Here is a 27,377-nt window from a genome sequence, read left to right as displayed (position 1 = left end):
AAAACAGTCTTAGAATCTCAGATTTGGAAGGCCGCTGAAGAGGCCAAATAAGCCCAACTCATAACTGCAAAGATTCCCTCTACTCTACACCTTTCAAGTCCAGCCTTTGCTGAAAGACCTCCAATGAAGGGAAACCCACTTCTCCCTGGGCAATGCATTAGGAGGGGCAGCTAGGTGGCGCCATAGTGCATAGGGCCCTGGGCTTGGGATCGGGAAAATTTGTCTTCATGAGCTCAAATCCAGCCTCAAACACTTACTAACTGTGTGACCCTGGGCACATCACTTAACCCTATTGGCCTCAGTTCCCTCATCTATAAAATGAGCTGGAGAACACTCTAGTATCTTTGCTAAGAAAACCCCAAATGGGATCATGAAGAGTTGGAGAGGACTGAACAACAATAATTGTTAGGAATTTTTTTTTCCTTATGGTAAACCTAAATTTGCCCCTTTACAACCTAGTTTTGTCCTCTGCAGTCAAATAGAACATGTCTAATTCCTCCTTCATATATAGGCCTTCAAATGCTCGACAGTTAGCATCCCCCCACCCCATCCAGTGCATGGTGCTTGGCACACAGTAGATAGGCACTTAGTCAATGCTTGTTGATACTTTTTCCTGGACACCACCCCTCCCGTCCCCTCATCCCAAGTCTATTTTTCAGGCTAAATAAACATTTGGAGTTTCTTCAGTCCTCACAAGGTGTCCTGGCTCTCTTCTGGACACTCTCCAACTTAAGTCTCTCTCATGAAATGTGGTACCCAGTACTAAATGGAATACTCTAGATGTGGTCAAACCTTCTTCAAACCGTCTCTCACACTGCTGACAGAAATTTCTTATCTAGAGATCTGGTTATGTCTGTCCCCAGGACATGAGGGAAGGAAGGCTGATTCATGGAAGAGGTAGAATATGAGCTGATCCTTAAAAAAAAAAGGGAAAGATCTTAATAATGGGAAATGTGAAAGGAGTGTGTGGAGCAGGGGTGGGCAACCTGGGCCTCAAGGCCAGGTGTGGCCCTCTAAATCCTCAAATTTGGCCCTTTGACTGAATCCAAACTTTACAGAACAAATTAGTTTGGATGCACTTGAGGACCTAGAGGGCCACATGTGGCCTCGAGGGTGCAGGGTCCCCACGCCTGGCTCTGTGGAGGGAAGGCCAGGAGGGAGCCCATGTGAATGCAGAGAGGCAGGAGATTACTTCTTGTAGTTGGTGAACAGTTAACGGTCCTCTTTCGTGGGAGCATAGCATGCCTGAAGGGGAATGGTGTGAAGTGTGCCAAAGCAGGTTGAAGCCAGACTACAGCTAGGTCTGAAATTCTAGGCTGAATATGTATTTCATCAGAGAGGCAATGAGTCACAGAAGCTTTTTGAGCGGGAAGTGATGTGATGAGACCCGTGCATTACCTTTCCAAGCACCCAGCACAGAGCCCTGCAAATAGCAGTCTTCTCTCCTAAGCAGTTAAATGACTAAATGGATGAAGGTGCTGTGCTAGTGTCTGGGAAGCTAACTAGGCAGGGCTATGGTTTCTGGTACCACGATACACATCACATTTTAATCTGACCTTGCTGGTGCTTTTTTCTCTCATGACTGGCTAAGATAAAGGCACAGCTTAATTAAGCCCAATTACATTAAGGTTAAAGGGAAGAAAAATCAGAAGTTATGGCAGAAGAGAAGGAGAAAAATGCAAGGCTGTGGTAGCCTATACTCCCAGATAAGGGTGGCACTTAGAAGGCACTTAAATGTTTATTGACTGACATCTTAAAGTTGGAAAGGTTTGACTCTTAGTCACACTGTAACAAAGAGACTCATTATGGGCCGATGCAAAGTGTATTAGTGTCCAGGTCAGGAAATGTGAGCCTGAGTCATAACTTGTACATTTACTAGCTATGTGATCCTTAAACCCACATCACTTAGCCTCTCTGTGCCTCTCAGTTTCCTCATCTGTACCTCACAGGATTGTTGTGAGAAATTCAAATGCAGCCTTAGACACTTACTGGATGTGTAACCCTGGGCAAGTCACTTACCCTCTGTCTGCCTCAGTTTCCTTATCAGTAAAATAGGAATAATAATAGCACCCACCCTCCAGGGTTCTTAAGAGGAGCAAATGAGATAATACTTGTAAAGTGCTTTGCAAACTTTACAAGTGCTATGCAAGTGCTAGCTGTTATCATTATCTTCAATCCCAAATGCAAAGGAATTTGGAGGGAGAATCACAAAATCCTTCTAACTATAAAATTCTGTGAATCTCTCAATCACAAGATCTTTCTAACTATAAAATTCTGTGGCTCTCAGAATCACAGAATCCTTTTAACTGTGTGAATCTCAGAACATCCATAGCCTAGAGCTCGTTTTTAGCTCCACCTCTACTGCAAACATGTATGGCCTTGACAGTATCCTTGACATGTGTCATTCAGACTGCCTCACTTCAATTCAGTATAAAGCACTAGGCTGCTGTCTCTGCCCTCAAGGAAGGGCTTGGGTTTTCCTTGGAAGGCACAGAAAGGGGACAGAGCATATTCACGGAAAATAATAATAGAATAATAGCAGTGGGTATTCATAGAGTGTGTTAACGTTTATAAAGAATGTCCCATTCATCATTGCATTTGGTCATCACCAAACTGGGTTCTATAGGGATTGCATTCCCATTTTACAAATGAGGAAGCAGGCTCAGGGATGTTAGCTGTCTTGAAAAAGGTCACACAGGCAAAGAATTGGAAATTGAGAGGATGCCCATCAATTGGGGAATGGATGAACAAGTGGTGGTACATGAATGTAATGGAATACTATTGTGCTAAAAGAAATGATGGACAGGCTGACTTCAGAAAAACCTGGAAAGACTTGTATGGTCTGATGCTGAGTGAAGTGAGCAGAACCAAGAGAACGTTGTACACAATAACAGCCATGTTGTTCGATGGCTAATATTGATAAACAACCCTTCTCAGCAGTACAAGGATCTAAGACATCTCCAGAGGCCTCGTGGTGGAAAATGCCATCCACATCCAAAGAAAGAACTATGGAAGTTGAATTGCTATCATTTTTTTTCCTCTTCTGTTGAGTTTTGGTTCCTCTTTCTAATGGTTCCTCCTATTGGTTTTAATTTTTACTTACAACTTCACTAATGTGAAAATATGTTTAATAGGAATGGAAATGTGTAGCCTATATGAGATTGTGCGCTGTCTTGGGGAGGGTGGTGGGGAGGAAGGGGAAGAAAATTTTTAAACTCAAAAGCATATGGAAGTGATTGTTGATAAATCAAAATAAATTAACAAAATTTAGAAAAAGAAAAGAAAAAGGTCACACAGATAATAAGTGTCACAGCCAAAGATCAACAGTGATGGGGAACTCACTATTTTGCAAGATGCACCATTCTCTTTTCTAGTAGCTCCTACTTGAAACAAGGCTACAGGAGTAGTCCCCTCCCTATGCTCTCTATAGGTCATCCATTTTGTTCCTAAAGATGTGGTGTCAGGGGGCAGCTAGGTGGCACAGTGGATAGAGCACTGGTCCTGAAGTCAGGAGAACCTTAGTTCGAATCCAACATTTACTAGCTGTGTGACCCCGGGCAAGTCACTTAACCCCAACTGCAAAAAAAAAAAAAAAAAGATGTGGTGCCCAGAACTGGACACAATCCTCCAAATGGGCCCCAACCAAGGCAGAGGACAGCAGGACTATGTGGCCCTTTCAGTCTTGTGACATCATAGGGTTGTAAAGGTTTGTCTCCCAGTCACAATATGGACTCAATAGGACTCAATATGGGTCTGTGCTACAATAGGAAAAAAAATTTTTTTTTTTAGGCAATTGGGGTTAAGTGACTTTCCCAGGGTCACACAGCTACGATAGAAAATGATAAATTTGGAATGGCGCCTTTGAGGTGAAATATGAATGTGGGTTATGGAAACACCGTAATCTCCAAACAGTTCAAATTAAGCATCATCCGAAAGGCCATGGAGAGGTACAGGACTGGGGGCAGCAGGCCGCAAAATACTCCCTGTGAGAATCTGCACCGGAGATGTGGAGGAAGAGAGGTTATCAAGGAGGCGTATGGCCGGAGGAGGCCAGTCACAGGGCCAAGAGTAGGGCAGAGAGAGTGTCTGTTAGATCATTCTAACGCCAAAAAGTCGCATGGGACGAGAGAACGCGAATGGACACATCAGAGTACCTACAGGCGCATGAGGGCGGTGGGTCTTAATGGAAAAAAGTGATTCCTTCGATTCCAGGAGAAGATTCAGAAATGTAGTCAGAGTGATTGTGACCATCTGAAGGACTGTTGTGTGTGGAGGTAGCTAGGTAGCACAGTGGATAGAGCACTGGACTTGTAGTCAGGAAGACCTGAAATCAAATCCAGTCTCAGACACTGACTAGCTGTGTGATCCTGGACAAGACACGCAAACTCTCTCAGCCTCAGTTTCCTCGTTTGTTTCAGTTCAATCATTTTTTTAGTCATTTCCAACTCTTCGTGACCCTGTTTGGGGTTTTCTTGGCAAAGAGACTGGGGTAGTTTGCCATTTCCTTCTCCAGCTTATTTTACAGATGAGGAAACTGAGGCAAACAGGGTTAAGTGACTTATCCGGGGTCACACAGCTTTTAAGTATCTAAGGCCAGATTTGAACTCTTTTATTATATATCTTAAAAAATCTGCCAACATATCTCTGCCGCCATATTACCCTGTTAATATCCCTTTACTCTTGTTCTTCGTGTTTCCTTGTCTGTTTTTTTAAATGCAAAGACTTTTTTCTTTTTTTTTAATTCCAAGTTCTATCTTCCACCCATTGAAGGAAAGAAAAACAAAACCCGTGACAAATATGCATAGTCATGCAAAACAAGTATCTGCATTAGCCATGTTCCCCAAAAAAGAAAGAAAAAGAAAGAGAAGTAAATGTTCTTCAGTCTGTCCCTGAGTCTATCAGTTCTCTATCTAGAGCATGTTTCATCATGAGCCTTGTGGGTCTGTGGTGGGTCATTGTGTTGATCAGAGTGACTGTCTTTCAAAGCTGGTTATTACTGTGTTACAATTTTGTTGTTACTGTGTTTGTGTCAATTCATGTAAGTCTTCTCAGGTTTCCCTGAAACCATCCCCGTCATCATTTTTTACAGCACAATAGTATTCCATCACCATCACATACCACAATTTGTTCAGCCATTCCCAAATTGATGGGCATCCACTCAATGTCCAATTCTTTGCTGCCACAAAAAGAGCTGCTATAAATATTTTTGTGCAAATGGCTTCTTTTATTCTTTCTCTAATGTCTCTGGGGTATAGACCTAGTAGCAGTATTGTTGAATCAAATGATATGCACAGTTTCATAGCTTTTTGGAGATAGTTCCAAATTGCTTTCCAGAATGGTTAGACTAATTCGTAGCTCTGCTGATAATGCGTGAGTGTACCTGTTTTCCCATGGCCTCTAGGCAGTTCTCACTTTCCTTTTTTGTCATTTTAGCCAATCTGATAGGTATGAATTAGTACCTCAGAGTTGTTTGAATTTGGATTATTCTAATTAATAGTGATTTAGGGCATTTTTTCCATATGTCTATTGATAGCTTTGATTTCTTCTTCTGAAAATTGCCATTCATATACTTTGAATATTTATCAATTGGGGAATGGTTCTCGTTCTTGTAAATTTGACTCAATTCTCTAAATATTTGAGAGATGAGACCTTTATCAGAGAAACTTACTACAAAGATTCCCCCCCCACTCCAGTTTCCTACTTTTCTTCCAATTTTAAATGCATTGATTTTGTCTGTAGAAAAAGCATTTTGATTTTATGTAATCAAATTTATCCGTTTTTACCTCCTGTGAACCTCTCTATACCTTGTTTGGTCATGAACTCTACCCCGATCTACAGATCAGACAGATAATTTCTTCCCTGCTCTACTAGTTTGCTTATGATATCACTCTTTATGTCCAGATCACGCAACCATTTTGAGCTTATCTTGGTATACAGTGTGAGATGTTTGTCTATGATGAGTTTCTGCCATGCAACTTTCCCAATAGTTTTTGTTAAATAGTGACTTGTTGCCCCAATAACTGGGATCTTTGGGTTGATCAAACACAAGTTTATTGTGCTCATTTGCTTCTGTATATTGTATACCTAATCTGTTCTACTGATCAACTGCTCTATTTCTTATCCAGTACCAAACTGTTTTAATGATTATAGCTTCATAATATAGTTTGAGATGTGGTACTGCCGGGCCCTCTTCCTTCCCATTTTTTTTCCATTGATTCCTTTGATATTCTTGACCTTTTGTTCCTCCAGAGAAATTTTTTTCTTATTTTTTCTAGATCTATAAAGTAATTCTTTGTTAGTTTGAATGATATGGTAGTGAATAAATAAAATTATTTTAGGTAGTATTGACATTTTTTTTACTCTGGTTCGGCTTACCCTTGAGCAATTAATATTGCTCTGTGTACATCTGTCTTTATTTGTGTGAAAGATGTTTTTGTGTTCACATGGCTCCTGTGTGTGTCTTTAAATGGGTTGTACGGTTGTTGGATGTTAGCTCCCTCATTAGAGTATGAGATTCTTGAGAGATCTCAATAAAGAGATAAATTAATAATAAATTGTATCTTTATATCCCTTTCCTTATATCCCCAGAGCTTAGCACGGTGCCTGGCACATGTCAAGTACTTAATAAATGCTTGTTGACTGACAGTTAATAAAAAGGGAGACGCCCTGTTGTGTGAGAGCAAATGGGCCAGGTTGCTGGATCACAGAGTACGTGGAGGGAAGTCAAGTGTAAGAAGACTGGAAAGGTAGGAAGGGGCCAAGTTGTGAAAGGCTTTAAATGCCAGAGAAAAGCTTCTGCTAGTCCACAAAGGGAAGAAACAGTACTAATGTGGCGTGGGGAGGAGAGGACAGAGATAGTTACTGGGAGTCAGATTTCAGCTCTTTATAAGGAAATGCTGAAAAATGAGAGCTGTCCAGCAATGCTTCCTCAGTAGGCAGTAGAGTTTGGGGGCTTCTTGCTTCAAGCAGGGCTTAAAGGCCCCTTCCAGCGAATTGCAGAAGCAGGGCTTAAAGCCCCCTTTCAGCAAATTACAGAATCCTGCGATTGCGAGGTGCTTGATTCTCTCTCTGATTCTCTGGCACTCCGCTTTTGAAAGGGGCAGACTGCTTTGTTGTAAATTACCTGGAAGGTAAATTCTGTGAATCTGACACCCACTGCACCTCGAAGGCAGTGACTGTCCCTGAAAGTTAAGTAAGATGACGTCAGAGTAGATTCTTAATCTGAATATTACAGATGTTTCCTGATGATACCATGATAAGTTAAGTGGTTCAGGAACTCTCTGAAGAGGAAGAAAATGCCTGGAAGACCACACCGAGGTAGCTACTTCAAGGAACACGCCTTTGAGGACCAATCTGCCAGAAAGATTTTTTTTTTAAGTGTCAGCAGTAGGTTCTGCAGAGACCAAACCAAAGGGAAAAGGAAAGACTGAAAGCAAGTAAAATTAGTGTGAGCCAGGTCAGTGGTACTTTGCAATAAACCTTTTAAGTGAATTTTTTTCTCTTTGAGGATGCCACCCACCTAAGGACCCTGCAAAACAGCTGGGTATTCCTTTATGAAGGGCTGTCAAAAGAATGCCCAGGTTGCTTTGTTCTAAATAAAACCCAAGTCCCTGACTTGTCCCGACAAAGTCTTGTTCCATTAACAGGAAGTAAAAACGGAAAAGCGTCCTGGTGAATTGTATTTTCTTTGCCTTCTGCTTCAACAGGGCCTACCACTTAGGAAATCAGCAGGTCAGAGGTGATGGTGACCACCTCCACTCAGCTGGATGCCATGGTTTGTGAATTCAGTTTAATAAAATGGCTGTCCTTTCTGGTGTTATTAGCATTAGGTGCATGAGTCTTTGACTCTGAAACATTACCCCTCCACCCCTTCTCCCCTCCCCACAATGGGAAAAAGAAAAGAAAAGAAAACCAAACCTGTTTCCTTTTAAAGGAAGGCAGAATAGTGTGACAGGACAAACAGTAGACTTGTCAAAAGTCCTCAGTCAGAGTCTCAGCTCTGCTACTTACCAAGTTTTGTGACTATAAGGAAGCCCATTAGACTGTGAGGTCCTTGAGATCAGGGACTATTTTTCTACTCTTTATTTCCCCAGCACTTAGCAAAGTACCTAGTACATAGTGAACACATAATAATTGCTCCGTGACTGACTTCTGTGGTCTTCAATGTCCTCATCTGTAAAATGGGAATGCCCATTGCAATGCCCATTGAAGAGGGAGTTATAGGGAACATGCCTTATAAATCCTAAAAAAGTAAGCTGTTATTATTAAGGGTCCTGTCGTTGTTTGGTCATTCCAGTCGTGGCCTACTCTTCATGACCCCCTTGGAGGATTTCTTGGCACAGATCCTGGAGCGGTGTGCCATTTCCTTCTCCAGCTCATTTTACAGATGAGGAAACTGAGGCAAACAGGGTGATGTGACTTGCCCAGGGACACACAGCTAGTGAGTGTCTGAGGCCAGATTTGAAGTCAAGTCTCCCTGATTCCAGGCCTGGCCTCTATCCACTGGGCCACCTATAATAATAATGATAAAGGTTATAAATACATTCTGTTGAGTTTTGCTTAAGAAGCTCTTTACATGCAGTATTTCACTGCAACCCTGGGAGGTAAGTGATCAGACTGTTATTGCTTTCATTTCAGAGATAAGAAAATTGGGGCTCAAAAAAGTTTTGATGTGCCTAAGGTCACACAGTTGATAAGGGACCAGGACAAGCCTAGAAGTCACATTTCCTGGCTCTCATCTAAATCAAATGCATTCCTGCCTAAACCAGATATCCTCCCAATAACTCTTTCAAAGCACAATTGCCTGGAATTTTTAAGTTGATTTTTAAAGCACATGAAGATCTTTTAGTTTGAGAATAATGAAATACCCCTGTTCTTGACCAAGTCAACACCCTATTGCAAAGCGCCTTGCCGATACTCATTGGGTGTGATGGGTGTGAGCTATACCCTTAGACCGCAAGCTACCATCTAGCCCTGAGGGTGACATGTCTGAAAATAGAAGTGGAGCCTATGAGCTGCTGAGAAACCAAGATTTTCATGTTACCCTGAAATGAATAATTTTCTCACAATTTTAAACTTGATGGTATTGGCTAATATGGAAATACTTTTACATGTATAGTTGATATCACATTTCTTGCCTTCTCAATGTGTGGCGGGGAGAGAATTACGAACTCAAAATTTAAAAATGTTACAGATAAATAATAAATTGAATTTGATGGTGTTGCATACGCCCCTTATTTGACCTAAGAAAAGATTACCTCTTTTCCCTCAACATTTTAAACATTTCCTTAACCATGTCTGAAGCTTTGAAGTCCAGAAGTAGTCTAGAGATTACTGTGCTTATTCACTTTACGAAAGAAAAATGCTGTTTCTACCTTTCAAACAGTGTGTTCTAAGGCCACTTCAGGATGTGATATCAGAATGTGATATTCTGTATTTTAAGGATTCTTTCAGCTCCTACATCCTAAAGCTTTCCCCCACCCCCAGCCCAGGTCTGACATTCTGTGTTCTATTTTCTAAGCTTTCTTCCAGCTCTGACATTCTGTGTTCTAAGAGTCCCTTCCCTCCCAGTTCTGACATCTTATGTTCTAAGGTCTTTCCCAATTCTGACATTCTGTGTTCTTAGGGCCTTCTCAGCTCTGACATTCTGTGTTCTTAGGGCCCTTCCAGCTCTGATGTTCTATCCTGAGGTCCTTCCCGTCTCTGACATTCTGTGTTCTAAGGTCCTTCCCAATTCTGAAATTCTATGTTCTAAGGGCCCTCCCAGCTCTGACATTCTGTACTCTATGTTCTATACTTCCTTCCAAAGTCTAGCATTCTGTGTTTTATATTCTTAAGTCCCTCTAAGGTTCAAGGCCCTCCTGGCCTCTCTAGTTCTGTAACTCTTGAGGCATACTGTGTTTCACTTCTACCACCATGATCATTATGTAACTTAGTTTTTCTGTTCTTCAGAAGCAAAATGAGTTTCAAGTGGGGCCAGTTGGTTGGAAGTGGAGTCAGGAAGTTCAAATGTGGACCTGATTTCAAATGTGGCCTCAGACACATGTTAGCTGTGTGACCCTGGACAAGTCACTAACCTCTCAGTCTCAGTTTCCTCACCTGTAAAAACAGGAATAATAATAGCCTCTACCTCCCAGGTTGTTGTGATGATTCAGTGAGATAACACTTTTAAAGCGCCTTACAAATCTGAAAGATTAGATTAGTGCTGGCTATGATGATGATGATGAATTTGCCCTTGCTGGGGGGAAGTTAGGAAGGGGGAGGAAATGCCATTCACTGAACCTTGAAATGGTGTTTGCTAGTAATTCCTTCCGAGTTCCTCTTGTTGGCCTTGCAGGAGGCTGACAATCCCACCTCACTTTCTATCATAACTTGCTTCATATAGACAGAAACCAGTGCTATTCCTGGCAATTTCAGTTTCAGTATTTTTAAAACTTAAATTTAAATAATTGTATCTTATCTGAAAGTGACACACGAGTTTCTTTTAAAGGTTTGCAGTATTTTAAATGTGATTTTTATTTAATCCCATAGTTAAATGCTGCCCCTCCTCCGCTCCCTTGCAGCTCAGATTTTGTAATTGACACCAATGAGGGAGGAGAAATTCTCACTAATTCAGAATATAATCAATCGTGAGGAATTTGAAATAATTCAGATGGGAGGGAGACAGAGACTAAACCTTATAGAATCAGTGAAGAAAATGAAACCAATTGCAAATCGTTTGGGTAAAGAATTAGAGGCCTTCTGAACTTGGAACCAGGTTCAACCTTTGAATCCTGCCCTGACCTGTAATAGCTTAGTGATCCTGGCCAAGTCATTTTATCTCCTTCTCCTTAATTTCCTCATGTTTTAAATGGGGATAACAATACCTGCAATGCTTACCTAACAGGTTGATTCACAATGAGCTCATGTACATGAAAGCATTTTGCAGATCTTATGATGCTATAAAAAAAAAAAGCCAGTCATTATTATTGATGAAGAAAGGCAACATAGGGTGGTGGATACAGGGCCCTATTTGGAAAATCTAGGTTCAAGTTCTGCCTTTGATCCATACTACCTATGTGACCTTGACCAAATCACAAATTCTCTCAGTGCCCGAGCACCAAGTTACCAAGGATTTGCTGATACATGTTGGTGGAAAGAGTTTCCACACTGGGATTTCCCCTACACTGGTGAAATCATAGATCCAGCCTAAGTGGTTTTTTAAAATTAATTTTTATTGGTATTTTTTATTTTAACTTCATCTAAATTTGTTCCTGTATCCCTCCCCATCTGCCCTGCCAGAGAGCCCACCCCCATAGAACAATTTTTTTTAAAGTGAAAGAAAAGAAAAAAACAGCAAAAAATCAGCACCAAAAAAATCTGAAACCAACCGCTCATAGTGTATGCAATGTGTCACATCTGTGGGACCTCCCTCCACCTCCTGCAAAAGAGGGGGAAGTATCTTCTCATATATCTTTGGGACTCTGTAATTTTGTAATAATAACAAAAACAATAATAATAGCTTACATTTATGTAGCACTTTAAGGTTTGCAAAGCTCTTTGCAAATGTTATCTCATTTGGTGCTCACAGCAGCTCTGGTGATATGTGCTATTATTACCCCTGTTTTAGAGATGAGGGAAACTGAGGCAGATAGATCCAGTGATTTTCCCAGGGTCACACAACTAGTTCCTTTTTTTTTTTTAATTGAGGCAGTTGGCATTAAATGACTTGACCAGAGTCACACAGCTAGTGAGTGTCATGTGTGTGAGGCAGTATTTGAACTCAGGTCTTCCTGACTCTGGGGCCAGTACTAACTAGTTCCTTTCAATCGTTTTGTGGTAGTTGCTAGTTCCATTTCTGCATTGCTATAGTTGTGTAGCTTATTTGCTTGGCTCTGCATCCTTTACTCTGCATCAGTTCATGTAAATCTTACCGTGCTTCTCAGTCTTCATCATTATTGTTTCTTGTATCACAGCAATATATTCCACTACATTCATGTACCTAAATAAATTATGAATGAAGAACTTTGATCTGTGAGGGGGGCAGGGGACACTAATTAGATTAGGATCACATAATCTGAGAACCAGAGAAGCATTAGAGCTAGGGAGACCTTGGAACTCATAATGTCAGAGCTGGGATGAGATCTTCAATCATCCAGTTCAGTCACCTTTTTTTAAATCAAGGTCTGGAGAGGGCTAAGAGTTCCTTGAGTTAACTCAAGGTCACCGAGCTAGTTCACTGTAGTTTGCTGACCATGCTACTCCCCAATTCCATCAACTTCAGTGGCCCCATCTAATGTCTAGGATCAAATATAAACTTTTTTTCCAGAGCCTGGCCCCAGTCTATCTTTCCAGCCTCCTTATATACTACGCCTCTTCCTGCCTTCTCTGTTCCTCACACACAGCACCCCATCTTCCATCTCTGGCTGTCCCTCACTCCTCAAATATTCTCCCTGCTCATCTCTGCTTCATGAAATCCCAGATCGCTTTCAAGACAGCTCAGACACTACTTTCTATGTGAAGACCTTCCTGACCCCCTCCTAAACTGGTCTGTATTTATCTACATATTCTTAGAGATGGTGTCTCCCGAAGGAGAATGTAAGCTTTTTGAGAGCAGGGGTTGTCTCTGTTTTTGTCTTTATGGTCCAAGGTGTTTAATGGCCCAACATTAGACACAATAAACATCTAATAAATGTTTATGGATTGATTAATGTCAGAACAAAAGTTAGTCTTGGTAGCAAAAACACAGTTATGAGGCTGGTTGAGGGAAGCTTGAATGGTCCTATCTCCCAAAAGTGACTCAGTTTCGTTTAAAAAAGAAAACAAGGTCTCTAAAGTTCAACAGGAAGAACCCACACCAAGATCTTTTCGATTTGTGCCTTTGCTTATTCTTATGAACCAAAACCGAAGCCCAGGAGAACCATGGCTCCTGGCTACCACTTTGTATTATCTTAGGTTTGGGTGGCCCATCTGACTCAGAGCCAGTGGTAAACTACCCCCCCCCCAACCAATTTGCAGGGAATAGACAGACTTGATGGACTTCAGTGAAAATCTGCATATTCCGTTGTAGGGCTAGCTATTATTAGCAAAACCTGAAGACTTGTGGGGATGATTTGGGGGAACTAGGGCTCAAATTAGTTTCAGGCGACAAAAGAGACCGTGGGGTAGTGGAAGGACCAGCAGACAAGAAGTTGGAGCTCTTGGGCTATATAGTTCTTGCCGTGTGTGTGTGTGTGTGTGTGTGTGTGTGTGTGTGTGTGTGTGTGTGTGTGTTTAACTCACTGTGTGACTTGGGCAAATTTCTTAATCTCTCTCAATCTGAATTTCCCTATCTGTTGGAGGAGGCTGGATGAAACAATCTGTAAAATTCCATTCACTTTAAACATTCTTTGAATGGTTCCTATGGCTTGTCTCCCTAACTCCACCCTTTTTTTCTTCTATCCTATCCTCCTTGAGAGGAACTGAGGATGAAAGGGAATGGCTACCTGAGTGTGGGCCAGAGCCTACAGGGAAGCCTTTCCAACCCTTCATTCAGCATGAGGGCAGGCTGAAGACAGGTCCACCATGCCCTGATAGCCTCTTTTACAACCACCTCCTAGCCGTGACTTTTCCCATCCATTGCTTGGATTTTTTAAATCAAAGTGCAAGACTTTACATTTATCCCAATTAAATAGCATTTTGCTGGAGTCCACTGAGTGATTTTAAGTGCAAAAGAAAAATTTCCACTAGTGGACTTGAGCACAACGAGATTTAATTGAAATAAGTGGGGATAAAATGGGATAAAGGCAACTGGGTGGCACATTGCATAGAGAGCTGGACTAGGGGCAGGAAAACCTGACTTCAAATTTGGCCCCAAATACTTCCTAGCTAGGTGATCTTATGCAAGTGTCTTGATTTCTCTCTGTCTCAGTTTTCTCATTTGTAAGAAGGGGATAATAATAGCACCTACCTCCTAGGGTTGTTGTGAGGGTCAAATGAGATAATATATATATAAAAAACAGTTTGCAAACCTTAAAAGTCCATATAAATGGTACCTACGTGAAATAAAATGTAAAGTCTTGTACTTTTATTGAAAACAAAACAAAGCCAAAAAAACAATCATATAAGCACAGAACAGGAAAGCTTCAGCTAGATAGCAGTTCTTGTGAAAAAGACTTGGGTTTTAGTGGACTTTGACCTCAATATGAGTCATCAGTGTATACCACATTAGCTAAAAAACTAGTAAGATAGTAGGCTTCATGGATAAAATGTAGGTGACACAGTGGATAGAGCTCTGATCCTGGGCAAATCATTTAACCAGTCCCTGCCTCAGTTTTCTCATCTTTGAAATGGGCATAATAATAGCCCCTCCCTCACAGGGTTGTTGCGAGGATCAAATAAGGAATATATGTTTGTGTGTGTGTGTATGTATATGTGTGTATATATATACACACATATACATATACATACACATATAGATGTATTTTTATATATACATACATATAAACCTTGTTTGCATATATACACATATATATGTTTGTATATGTGTATATATGTGTATGCATATGTATATATAACTAACTTCATTGTGTGTATATGTGTGTGTGTATATCTATATCTATATCTATATCTATATCTATATCTGTATAGTGCTTTGCAAACCTTAAAGCACTATAGAAATGCTTAGCTATAATTCTTCTTATGAAAAGTGTCTACATTGAGGGGGTAGTGGTAATAGTTTTGCTATGTTCTGCCCCGTCATAACCTATCTGGAACACTATATTCAATACTGGGTGCAAGATTTTCGGAAAAGAAACTCATAAGGGAGGGTTTGTCCGGGCTAGTGAGGATACTTGGAACCATGCTTTGCAAGAAAAAGTTGAATGAATTGGCGATGCTTAAGCCTGGAAGAGAAGGCTCAGACAGAGCATTAGCGTGGAGAACTGAGGGAGCATGATAGCTATTTTCAAATATTAGAGAAGCTTTTATGTTGAAGACTGATTAGATTTCCAGTGGGTTGAGCACAGTGTGTTTGTACATAGATGTTTAATAAGCGTTTGAATGAAATTGAATTAGGCTGGTTCTGATTGGTCCCAAAGGGGGCACTAGGCCCAGTGTTGGTAAGGAGCTACAGGGAGATGGAATGTAATTTAGAATGAGGAAAAACTCGCAAGCAGTCAGAGCTATCCAACGGTAGAACAGGCCACACCAAATGGTGCCGAGTCGACTGTCGGTGAAGTTACTCGAGCAGCACCGAGGTGCTTGTCCAGGCGGGGAGACAGGCGCCGCTGTAGGCAGCGCCCTGACTTGATGACTGCTGATGTCCCTTCTGTTTCTGAGGCCCTGTGACTTGAAGCTTTGATTCCCCGTTCAGCTACGACTCCTCCTGGGAAAGGGAACGTTTTAATTATTCATTCCCTCTCCCCCTCTCCCCCCCCACCCCCAGCCCATGGAACTTGTAGATTCTGCCTGTTCGCAGGACATAAAATATGTTCCTTAAACATTCTGATGGTTCTTCTAAGACCTCATCCTCAATACTGTTTTTAAAAATAGTTGGATAGAAAGTAAAGCTGCTATTGGCCATTTAAACTTTAAGTGAGAGTGAGTTTCAGATCCTTCTCTGAGAATAGGTTTTGCTAGAGAAAAGGCTTGAAAACCCTGGGAGCATTTACACAGGGGTTCTTGAGTTGGGGACCCCTGTGGCAGTCTGGTTAAACCTGTGGACCCCTTCTCAGAATCATGTTTTTAAATTCATAAGATAAAATACGTAGGATTGCAAAGGAAATCAATTGTATTGGAATACAGTTATCAACAATTAAACAAAACAAAACAAAACAAAACCTCAAGTTCACAGGCTGCAGGTTAACAATCCCTGCTGTTTAAAGGCAGGGTTATAATGCCAGGAGAATTGGGGTTCTGAAGCTTCCCAGCTTTTGCCTTCAGCTAGCTTTCTACTTGGTGGAAGTAGAAGATACCCTTTGCCAAGAAAACCCCAAATAGGGTCGTGAGAATCAGACACAACAAAGCCTTCAACTTATGTAAAGAGGAAATCTGTCCAGCCGTGTTGTCGTTCAGTCATTTTTCATACTGGAAATGGTTTGTCAGTTCCTTCTCCAGCTCATTTTACAGACTGAGACAAACAAACAGGGTTCAGTGACTTGCCCAGGGTCACACAGCTAGTACGCTTGAGGCTGGATTTGAACTCAGGAAGATGAGTCTTCCTGGCTCCCAGCCCTGTGCTCTGTGCACTAGCCCTGTCCAGCCATAAATCACCCTAAAAGGCCTTAGGGACATGTAGGAAGATGGACATCAAAGGCTAACAACTGTCCCAGTAGGGAACACACCGTTCCCATCACTAAGCACATCTCGGGCTCTCAGCAGCCACAGCAGGTTGTGGAAATATCCCAGTCATCTCTGCAGCGCTCCCTTCCTGTCTCTCCTGCATTTTCAAATCCAGGTTCAAAGTTTCCAAATATTTTCCTGGAAAACTAGGTTTAGTGGACATTCAAATAAAAACACAGGAAAGGAAATAGAGAAACAACACACTAAACCATTAAAAAAAATAACCCTTGTGGAAGAAAATCTTCCATTGAGGTTCTCTTCTGGTACCTCCTCTTGGCATGGAGATGTCCCTGGACTTTTGGAAGACTCTCCCCTCGGAGCACAATTTTTGGCAGGTCCCATGCAGACAGAAATGCCTTTAGTGGCAGTTTGGTGACAGAGACTGTCTGTTCTCTGAGGACCAGCCCAGCTAAAATGCAGGGGAGGCTTGTTTGGCTACCAGGGGACATGATTTGGCCACAGTAGTTCGTGAAAAGACCCACCAATACCAAGGGCTCTAATGGGGATCGGTGGAGGAAGTGATTCACATAGATAAAATCACTCATTGTGGGCTTGCGTGTGGAAGAAAACAGAGTAAATCTAAAAGAAATCTACAAGGTGAAAGGCCTGCACTCTTCTCAACCTCTTTTGTTATTTTTAAAAAATCTATTTGGGGATTTGCTGGTAGATCTGTTTTTAGTGTTTATATTATGCCCATTGTTTAGTCATTTTTGGTTGTGGCCTACTCTTTGTAACTCCATGGAGGGGTTTCTTGGCAAAGATACTGGATTAGTTTGTCATTTCTTTCTCTGGCTCATTTTACAAATGAGGAAACTGAGGCAAATAGGGTTAAGTGACTTGTCCAGGGTCACACAGCTAGTCAATGTCTGAGGCCAGATTTGAAATCAGGAAGATGAATCTTCTGCCTCCAGGCCTCACACTGCACTACCTAGCTGCCCCATGTTATACATAGAAACATATAAAAGCAATGTGACACTGCCGGGTGAAAATGGCACCCAGGGGAGTGAGAGAGTGTGAACCCAGGAAGGAGACTTTTAGGCAAATATGGAAACAAAGGAAACCAGGAGAGGGTAGAGGTCAACGGGGGGCTGCCTATTCAGGGGAACCTGGTAGGGGAGGGGCTTTACCTTGGGGCAATGTCGTCTTTGACACCTGTAATAATTGGCATTGTTCTGGGAATGAGGCTGGGTGGTAAAGGAGAACCCATGGGGCAAGCTCTGCCAGGTAATGGCAGAAAGTGCCCAGAGGGGAGACCCTAAAATGAATGCCGTGGGAGCTTTGGTTGCATGATGAATCAAGAGAATAAAGACTAGATAATTACAGGGGTCATGAATCAGAGAACAAGGGTCTAGAGTAGCCAGAAAGAGAGGCTGGAAAAAGAAGAGAATGAGAGAAATGCTTTTTGAAAAGGGGTGCAAAGAATGAAATTAAATAAAAGCCTAATGACTAGTTGAAGGAGGACAGGAAGAGGGAGTCTACTTGATTGAGAGGAAAAAAGGTTGTGGGGGAGAATTATATATTCAGATAAAAGCAGGAGAGGAAAAGGAATTAGTAAGCAAAACCCCAAAGGGACAGGGGTAACAAATAAAAGGAGGAGACCAGAGGTTAGGGGAAGAGAGCCAGTGAGAATAGGGCCACCTTAAAAAAAAAAAACAACAAAGATTAAAGTAAATGAAGGAACATAATTCTGTAGTTATAGCAGAAGAGAGTAAAAAATCACACTTGAAAAAGAAAACCCAATTTAGGGACAGATGGGGAAAAATATAAACCTAACTCTTACAAATTTAAATGTGAATGGATTAAACAATCCAATAAAATAAAAAAGAATGACAGATTAGATGAGAAGACAAAACTCTGCAATCTGTTGCTCATAAGAATCACATTTTAAAAAACAGACATGCACAAAATAAAACTAAGGGAATAGAAAAAAAATTTGCTGTGTGAATCCAAAAAAGCAGGAGTTGCAATTATGCTATCTGATAGAGCAAAAAATAAACATTCAGCACTGGCCCTGGAGTCAGGAGGACCTGAGTTCAAATCCTATTTCAGACCAGACACTTGACATTTACTAGCTGTGTGACCCTGGGCACTTAACCCCAATTGCCTTGGGAAAAAAAAATTCAAAAAATGAAAAGGAATGGAAACTATACTATGCTGAAAGGAACCATAGACAACAAATCAGTATCAGTAACAAACTTATATACTCCAAATGCCTTGCACCCAAATTAATAAAGGAAACATCAGAGTTACAAGATGACATGGAGTAACACAAAAGTGAAAGGAGACTTCAATATCCCTCTCTGTTTTGTATAAGTCTAAGAAAAAAGATAAATAGAATGGAAAATACGGAACTGAACAAATTACTGGAGAAACCAGAGCTAAATTGGACAGTAAAAGAATACATATATTTTTCAGCACTACATGGAACTTTCACAAAATCGAGAGATATTGCAAACAAAAAGCAAAAACAGGAAATACATCCTTTATACACCATGATGGAATCACAGACAAAATCTACAGATGCAAAGGAAATTTAATAAAATCCTTAAAAAAAATTAGTGGGTAAAAAGCAATGTAACTTTGTATGTACTGGCATCAGATAACTCACCTTTCTATCAATACTTCATGGCAGGAACCTGAGGTCCATGAACTTAAAAAAAATGTTTTTGATTATTGTATTTCAATATAATTCAATGTTTCCTTTGTAATCTATTTTATTTTATGCACTGAAAGACATGATTCTCAGCCAAGATATGGAGCATCAGGTTCAGGGCTCGGGTTATCTCTAAAGTCCCTCTCTGTTTTAAGATGCTTATTGTTCTAGTAAGTTTTGATACAGAGCATGAAGCAACTGAGACTACATAAAAGAACAGTGTTTGTTTTCAGATCTAAGAAAATAGAAAGTCAAGAGCAGTTAGGTCATGGCAGTGGATAGAGTGCCAGAGTTCTGAGTTCAAATCTAGCCTCATATACTTATAAGCTGTGTGACACTGGGCAAGTCACTAAACCTCTCTCAGCCTCAGTTTCATCATCTGTAAAATGGGGATAATAATAGCACCTCCCTCCTAGTAAAGATCAAATGACATCATATTGGTAAAGTGCTTTGGGAACCTTATAGTGCCATATAAATACTAGCTGTTGTTATTATTATTATTTTAGTAAGGGCTCACCTGAGCCTCAGACTTCATGACATGATCCCACCCACCACAAACCAAATATTATTGGAGCCAGCCTGTCCTCAGCAGCAGCACCTTCAGGAAAGGAAACCCAGTCATGCTGACTCGGGATTAGTCACTGGTCTCCAGTGGCACTCAATAGTGCATTTTGGCCCCTGGCCAGTTTCCAGCAAGAGAGGCTCCTAAGATTCCGGTCTTCCTTTGGGTAATTGCACTGCTTTGCCCTCCTCCCCTGGATGCATGGTTTCAGGTGCATCTGATCTTCAGCCCAACTGATTTTGCAACCTTCTTTCAAAATACTACACGCTGGGCATTCTCATCACAGTCATTGTCTTGGCTGTAGCTGGCTAAGGGGTTGGTTTTCACTTTTATCGTTTGTACCCCTGGTTTCTAACAGTGTGCCTTGCAAAATACAGGGAACTAAGTAAATGCTTATTGAATTCCAGGTGCCCTGGAAGTAGATTCACAGGGTGGGGCTGACTACAGAACAGCCTGTAAAGAGGCCCGGTACCTACGTGGTGTAGTGGATAGAGTGCAGAAGACCTGACTTAGCATCCTGCCTTGGACACTTACCACCTGTGAGACCCTAGCGTTCAGTTCACTTCAGCTTCAGTTTCCCCATCTGTAAAATGGGGCTAATAATAGCACTGTCTCACAGTGTTGTCATAAGGATCAAATGAAATGATTCATATTGTGCTTTGCAAACCTTAAAGCCCCTCTCTAAACCTGCTAGCTGTTACTGTCATGACCCTGAGGAAGGCTGTTGGAGTGGAAAGAACTCTGGGTCAGAGCTGAGAAGATCCATGCTCAAGTCCTCCAGTCTCTGCCACTTAGAAGCTTTGAGTAAGCCTTTTATGATCCTTAGTCTTCCCATCTATAAAATGGGGATGATGGTACCTGAACTACTGGCCTCACAGGGTTGTGGTAAGGCTCAAACTAGATAATATAGATAAATTATTACATAAATGCCAACTGGTGTTATTATGAGATGAATGGGATTGTATAGCTGGCTGTCTTCTGCTGAAAAAAAAAATGCTTAAGTGTATTAACACCCTGATGGGCCCAGTGAAGTCAGTTTTAATAAGGGCTGGGGCGGATCTAGCATGGAGAATGTCTCTCTTTCATCAGCATTTTGGAGAGGGCCAAAAAAGAGAGGAGGGGAAAAAAAAATCTTCCGTCAACAGGTGTTTGGTTTCAGGGAGCTGAGTCAGCAGAGGATAATTGCATGTAAAGATTTTGCAGCGTCTCTGTTACGACTGATCCTTCCAGATTATGTCCTTTTGTCTCTTGATGAAAAATATATGAGTGATGTTATGTAACACACTCTCTTCTATTCAATTGGAGACACTTAAGAAAACAGAAACTCAACATGAGTTTCATCCCCATTTTAGATGTGAATTTAATGAAACTCAGATGTAGTAAGACAACATGTTGGCTAGAAAACTTGGCAGGTGCATTGAAATCAGCTAGGAAAATGGCCTTGGGCAAAAGGGTTGAGTCGTCTTCCGTTGATTGTGGCCTGAACCCACTCTTGTGGGGAAACAAAACCGACTGCACTTAGATTGAAACTGTACAAGGTTAGAGCTGGAACTCTGCAGTCATCTTTGCTTCATCCCTCTCTCTCATCGCCCATATCCAATCAGTCACCTAAGTCCTGTCCATCTGACAACCTCTCTCAGATTTTGACCACTCCCCTAGACTCCCACTACCAGACTGTTGCAGTAACTTGCAGTAGCCTACCTCCAGGCTATCCTGCCTACCGCTACCAGAATCATCTCAGGATTATCTGATTATTTGATTTTAGCCCCTGAAAACATTGCCAAGATGTGGGCATTTGGAGCCATTGGGCTCAAAATCTTTAGTGACATTGTGTTAGCTTTCAAATCGTCTTCAGACTCCTGTGACTGGCATTCAAGGTCCTCCAAGAGCTGACACCTCCCCATTTTTTCCCACCCTTATCTCATATCAGTCCTCACCACATACGCTATAGCCTAGTCAAACTGAAAACTCTCTGCCCCGGTTCATGACCTGCAACCTCATGCCTCTGCCTTTGCTCTGGCTGATCCCTATGTCTGGAATGAGCTTTGTCTCTCCTCTCTTTGCCTGTTGAATTCCTACCCTGCCTACTACCTGTGTAGGAAAAGGAAATGGCAAAAACCACTCTAGTATCGTTGCCAAGAGGACCTTAACTGGGCCACGACTAAACATCAACCACTACCTGTGTGACCCTCGGACCAGCTGCTCTCAGGCTCAGTCTACTCATCTGTAAAATGGGTATAATAACACCTACCTCCAACGTTGTTGTGAGATTCAAATAGGAGGATATTTGTGAGACACTTTGAAGTGCCACCTTAATATAAGCTACTGTTATCATTGCTCGTCCTTTAACGTGCAACTTCAATACCACCTTCTCACCATAAAGCCTTCTGTGAACCTCTTGTTAGTAATGACATTGCCCCCATGGCCTGATGGAGTTTTGTAACTCCATAATGCAGTTAAATATAATTTGATAAGCATTTATTAAGACCCGTGATCAAGGCACTGGGGGGGTACAAAGACAAAAACTCCAGGGTCTTAGATGTAGTAGCCTATCTAGTTAATCTTCTGCACCCAATTTAACAGATGAGAAAACTGAGGCTTATGGTTAAATGTTTTGCTGAAGGTCACATTGATAGTTAAGAGTCAGAGGTGGCATTTGAACCGATGTCCTTGGACTCTAGAATCTGTAATCTTTCCACTATATGTTGCAAATTCTAGCTTCCAAGGAAGCTTACATGTATGTAATATGTTGGTGTCTTATCTCCATTCTAGACTGTGAGCTCCCCGAAAGTGGGGAATATCGCATCTAGACTTTCTGTTTCCTCTGGTATCCAGCATAGTGCCCGTCACAGAATAGTCAATGAATAAACGTTTGCTATAGTATAAGGGACCTTACAACACAGAAAGTTAGAGATGGAAAGGACTTTAAAACATAGAATGTCAGAGCTTGGTGGGACTCTAGAAATTACTTGGTCCAAACTTATCATTTTACAGATGAGGAAACTGATACCCACAGAAGAAAAATAATCTAAGATTTGTCAGCTAGTGGCAGAACTGGATTGAGAATCTAGGTTTTCTGACCCCACCTCTCCCTGCTCTGAGATGTGCCCTGTTTTTTGGTACTAGGAAGACATTACAGGGGCATCAACAGTAAATGAGCCAGGACTGATGAAAGAAAAAAAAAATTTCATCATGTTCTAGGGCCAGTGCAGGACAAGAGATTTCACATCTCTGGGGTCACATTCTGAAAACATATTTGCAAAAGAAGTAACAAGAGCAGAGAGATTTTTTTTTAAAGAAAAACAAAAACTCTAAGTACAAGAGGAAGTTGGTGGGATGTTGATCTAGAAAGTTGAATCAAATGTTAATTTTCAATTTCTGCTTTCTGAAGATTACTTAACATACTCATCTGCCTTCACAGGTTTTATCTAGGGGAGAAGGGAAGGGAGGAAATCCTTAGGACTATTGCAACATGATGTATGATTATTTTAAAATATGCTGTGCGATTTTCACTTTCTGGAAACAAATTGTGCAATTGCTAGGAACTAAGGTTTCCAGGGTTTTTCTTTTTTTTTTTTAATGAAGATGTGTTGAATTAGCACTTTGAAACACACGTCAAGAGTAAAATATGAAATTTGTTCTTCCTTACCAGCGATTGTGGTCCCAAGGCAAATCTGTTGGATAGAGGCAACACTTCAAAGTTTCAGGGGTGGGGTGACCGGATGGTGGTTAGTGCAGTTACCTCAGATTGAGGATGCTTGGGTCCTGAGTGGAAGCCTTGTCAGTCTTAACACTACTTTCACATCCATAAAATGGAATGTGGAGAGTGCACCCATTTCTAAAGGCAGTTTGCAGTGGAAGAAGATTGGACCAACAATGAGTCAAATGGCCTGGGCTGGAATTGGGGATCTGCTCTTTACTGTACTGGTGACCCTGGGCAAGACATTTAATCTTTCTAAGCCAGACAAAAGGCTTAGAGACTACAGAGACAGCCCTTCTACAATATTGGCAAAAAAAGTGTATCCAAACAGTATTGTTAAGGTGTATTTAACAGTGCTTATGTTTCTGTGCTTCCTGTGTTCACAAGGTAGAGTGTATATTCAACCCAATCAATGTTAAAAATCCTGGCTTGATCTTCATCAGTAGGAGGCAACTTAATATGGAAAGAGCCTTGGACTGCTAAGTCAGGAGCCCTATGTTCAGATTGAGCAGACCCTTATTTATTCTATTTGGAGTACATGTCTCCCCTTTATCAAATCTTCATTTGTAAAATGGGGACAATTCTTGACCATCTTCTCAGAGTCGTTGGGAAGATGAAGGAGATAATGCATGAAGAGTACACATGTCAATTATGGGGTACTAGAACTGTCAGTTATGGTCACTGATTTTAAGATAAACAATTCTATAAAGAGGGTTTTTACAGAACCTTCCTTCAGTAAAACATGGACTTAGGACACATAAAAATTTATATGGCAAGGAAGAAACTGAGCATATTGGAGCAGAAAATCCTTAAGGACTGAATCACTTCTTAATTGAAAAGTTTAAAGGACAACTCAGAAGCTACCAAAATAATACAGGACAGTTGGAGTAGTCCTTTTTTAAGACCAATGGTTTTGAGGGTTTTGTATCAGCTGGGTCATCCACCACTTTCCCCTAAGCCCTTGGGAAAAGAAGGTAATTGATGTGTGAGACAGCCTTAAAATAAGCCTCCCTAGTTACAGAAATGCAGTGTTTAAATTTATAGGAAAAACCCACATGCCTGCTGGCACACAGTCACCACAGCTGGAAAACATTGAGACTATGAAAATAGCCCTGTACAAGCCCAACCCAAACTGACTAACTAAAACACCATTTCTGAAAAGGTAGTAAATCTGGCTGGTTTTTCCCCACCTCCCTCTAAGTTTCATCATTTTTTTTTTTTTACTAACCCCATCCCTCTACCTCCTTCATTCCACATTCAGTGAGAAACTGGCACCAACTCCCCAGGACAACCAGAGGTATATCAAAACTGCTAGTATTCAAAAAAGCCAACTCTGGGTATGCATGGAAACATTCTTTAAAAGATGCAAAACATTTGTTTTTATTTTTTTTTAAAAACTGAGAAATCATTTTCATATAAAACAGAAACAGGCAAAAATGCCCATTTGTCCTTGTATATTTACATTATTACAATACTTGCCAAATATTTACATTATCCAACATTTCAGGCAGTAAAGTTAAGGCTATGTTACTTACAAGACATCAAGCCTTGTACTAGTGTAGACCATGGCTGAGAGTATAAGGATACTATTGCACCATTTTGAATACAAAATTCGTCAAGAAGTAGGGAATCTTCTCAAACCATGCCTTTTAGGTGAGATCGAAAATCAGACAAAACTGTCCGATTCAACCGGCACTCAGTCCCACTGGGGTCAGCGTCAGGGATTCCAATGCACAAACCTCTTTTTAAGTCTGTGGTCAGGGTCCAATGAGGGGAAATGCCCTATGTACAAGTACAGTCCTGCTGGACGATAGCCTTTCACAAAAGCCCAATAAATACCAGTCACATTCTGGGAGAAAAGAGTTCAGAGAGGTCCCTGGCTCAAGGCTCAGCGTGTAGTGCCAGCTACAAGCTTGCCTGGGTTGGAGCCCAGTTACATATGCCTCTTCATATGCAAGGCCAGGTGGTCAGACCGGGAAAAGGCTCTGTCGCAGAGGTGACACTGGAAGGGTCGGTGCCCCGTGTGTTTTCTGTAGTGCCGGGTTAGCTCATCTGATCGGGCGAATTTCCAACCGCAGCCATCCCAATTACAGTGATAGGGTTTCTCACCTGCCAAGAGATCACACAGACGCATTTAGACCATCAAAAGTACCAGGAGATACCTGCACTCGAAGCTCCACACATTACACTCTATGCTTAAAGCACCCCAAGCCACACAGCTGTAAACCTTAACTGCATGTTCCTCATACATAACTTCCCCATCTACGATTTTCACCATGTTCCCCTCCCCCCTAACATGAATTGCTATTAGAGTTAGGGGAAGAGACCCAGCACAGTAAACAGTGCATCACCCCACCCCCTTCCTCGGCTACCACAGCCTCTCCAGAGCCTTTCATGACAGTGTCACATCCCTGGCTCAGATCTATTCCTCCCCCTGCACTCTCTGCAGCCCTCCTTTCCTCCGAGGGGCAAGCTTTCATTTCCAGGCACTTCCGTGCCCCTTCACCACCCCTACACACCAGTGGGGGGATATTCATTCTATGACTAAAAGATGTCCAGCCCCCCCCCTTACAGTTCCTACAGAGGGCGTGTATGCGTGTAGGGGGGAATCCCTAAGAGCCGCCTCAGAGGCTACGAGCGTGCACACGCCCCTCGCCACCCCGGCCCCGGACCTGCCTGCACCCACCTGTGTGCGTGCGCAGGTGCGCCTTGAGGTGCGAGCTCTTGGTGTACGTTTTCCCGCAGCCCGCGTAGCTGCACGTGTGCGTGGCCGTCCGCTTGCGGGGCCACGAGCGCCGGCCGCGCTTGGGCTTGGGTTCCAGCAGCTCCAGGGGCGACGAGGGGGGCGTGAGCAGCCCCCGGGCTGCGGGCCCCGCGGCGGCGGCGGCCGCCAGACCCAGGCCCTCGTCGAAGAGCCCGAAGGGGCCCGCGGGGTAGTGCAGCTGGGGTGGCCCGGGGAAGGCGGCGGCGGCGGCGGCCGCCGCGGGGCCGAAAGCGCCTGGGGGCCCGAAGGGGCGCGGCGCGGCCAGCCGCGGGTGGGCGTCCTGCAGCGGGCTGCGGCCGTCGGGGCTGAGCGGGGGCGTGTCGGGGCCGGGCCCGGGGCCCAGCATGCAGGCCCCGCCGCCCTCCCGCTTCACGCAGCGAGGGGGCCGGCCCAGGGCGGCCGCGAAGGCGCCGCCGTCCAGCTCGGGCTCAGCCTTGATGCCGTCGGCGAAGCCCCCGAAGGCGGACGGGGCCAGCAGGAAGCGGCCCTGCAGCGCGCCCGGGGCCGGGGCCGGCTGGGGCTCGGGCGCCGCCGCCAGCCCGTAGGGGGGCGGCTGCTGCTGCTGCTGCTGCTGCGGTGGGGCCGCGGCCGCTGGGGGCTCCGGATAGCAGCCGGGGGGCGGCGGCGGGTAGAAGGCGGCCGAGGGCTCGGGGGCCGCGGCGCCCTCGGGGCCCAGCCCGTCCAGCCCCATGGAGAGAATGAAGTCGAGCACGCTATTGAGGTCCTCGTCGGCGCCGCCGGGCTCGGGCTCGGTGCGGGGCCAGCGCTGCGGGAGGGAGACACGGAGAGGGCCGGTGAGACTGGGGTCGGGGACACGCAGAGGGGGCGTGGGGCGCGGAGGGGGCGCGGGGCGCTCACTCACCTCCTGGAAGCCGCGCTCCCGGCACGGGCTGGCGAACGTGGCGAAGGACGGCAGGATAGGCTCGCTCAGCGCCATGGCCGCCGGGCGCCCGAGGGGAGACGGACGGACTGATGGCCGGAGACCGACGGCCCGACTTGTGGGCGGGAGAGAGCGAGGGAGGGGAGCTAGAGAATGTGTGGGTGCTGCCTGGCTGCCGCTGTCACCGGCTGGAGGGCTGACTGAGTGACGGGCGCGCGCGCGCCGAGCCGGACTCACTGACCGACAGAATGACGGGCTGGGCGGGGGGCTGACAAGGCTGTGAGTGGCGGCCCCGGGGCCCGCCCGAGCCTTATAACGCGGCGCGCGCGGGGCCGGGCCAATGGCAGCGGCGGCGGAAACGCGTCCCGGATGGGGACGAGCTCCGGGCTCAGCCTAAATTTAGCCGCAGTATATAAGCCGGCGGCGGCCGCGGCCGCAGCGGCTGCGGACCAGAGCCTGGAGCTCCAGCCTGGGCCCCGCCCCCTCTCCGCTCCCCCCCCCCCGCCCCTCCCCGTCTCC

At 43.6% G+C, this 27,377-nt stretch overlaps 1 protein-coding gene across 1 annotated transcript; it reads right to left on the bottom strand.

The window, feature by feature from the left end:
- Window positions 1-24,566: 24,566 nt before the first annotated feature.
- Window positions 24,567-27,165, bottom strand: KLF2 (KLF transcription factor 2). The gene is made up of 3 exons (XM_020969413.2): window positions 26,841-27,165; window positions 25,901-26,744; window positions 24,567-25,323 (listed from the first exon to the last, which is right to left on the bottom strand). The coding sequence occupies exons 1-3, from the start codon at window positions 26,913-26,915 to the stop codon at window positions 25,148-25,150; spliced, it is 1,095 nt and encodes a 364-aa protein (XP_020825072.1). The 5' UTR covers window positions 26,916-27,165; the 3' UTR covers window positions 24,567-25,147.
- Between the last annotated feature and the right edge of the window lie 212 nt (window positions 27,166-27,377).

The sequence above is a fragment of the Phascolarctos cinereus genome, unplaced genomic scaffold, assembly GCF_003287225.1.
Source record: "Phascolarctos cinereus isolate Bilbo 61053 unplaced genomic scaffold, phaCin_HiC Scaffold_4;HRSCAF=312, whole genome shotgun sequence".
Taxonomy (NCBI): Eukaryota; Metazoa; Chordata; class Mammalia; order Diprotodontia; family Phascolarctidae; genus Phascolarctos; species Phascolarctos cinereus.
This window is presented reverse-complemented; position numbering and strand designations above follow the sequence as displayed.

What these genes read in the sequence shown, in the direction of transcription:
- KLF2 (XM_020969413.2), bottom strand. Translation starts at nt 26,915, where the DNA reads ATGGCGCTGAGCGAGCCTATCCTGCCGTCCTTCGCCACGTTCGCCAGC. An exon ending in GGGAGCGCGGCTTCCAGGAG is followed by an intron (nt 26,745 to 26,840) that starts GTGAGTGAGCGC and finishes TCCCTCCCGCAG; the next exon opens with CGCTGGCCCCGCACCGAGCC. An exon ending in GCACCTGCGCACGCACACAG is followed by an intron (nt 25,324 to 25,900) that starts GTGGGTGCAGGC and finishes ATCTCTTGGCAG; the next exon opens with GTGAGAAACCCTATCACTGT.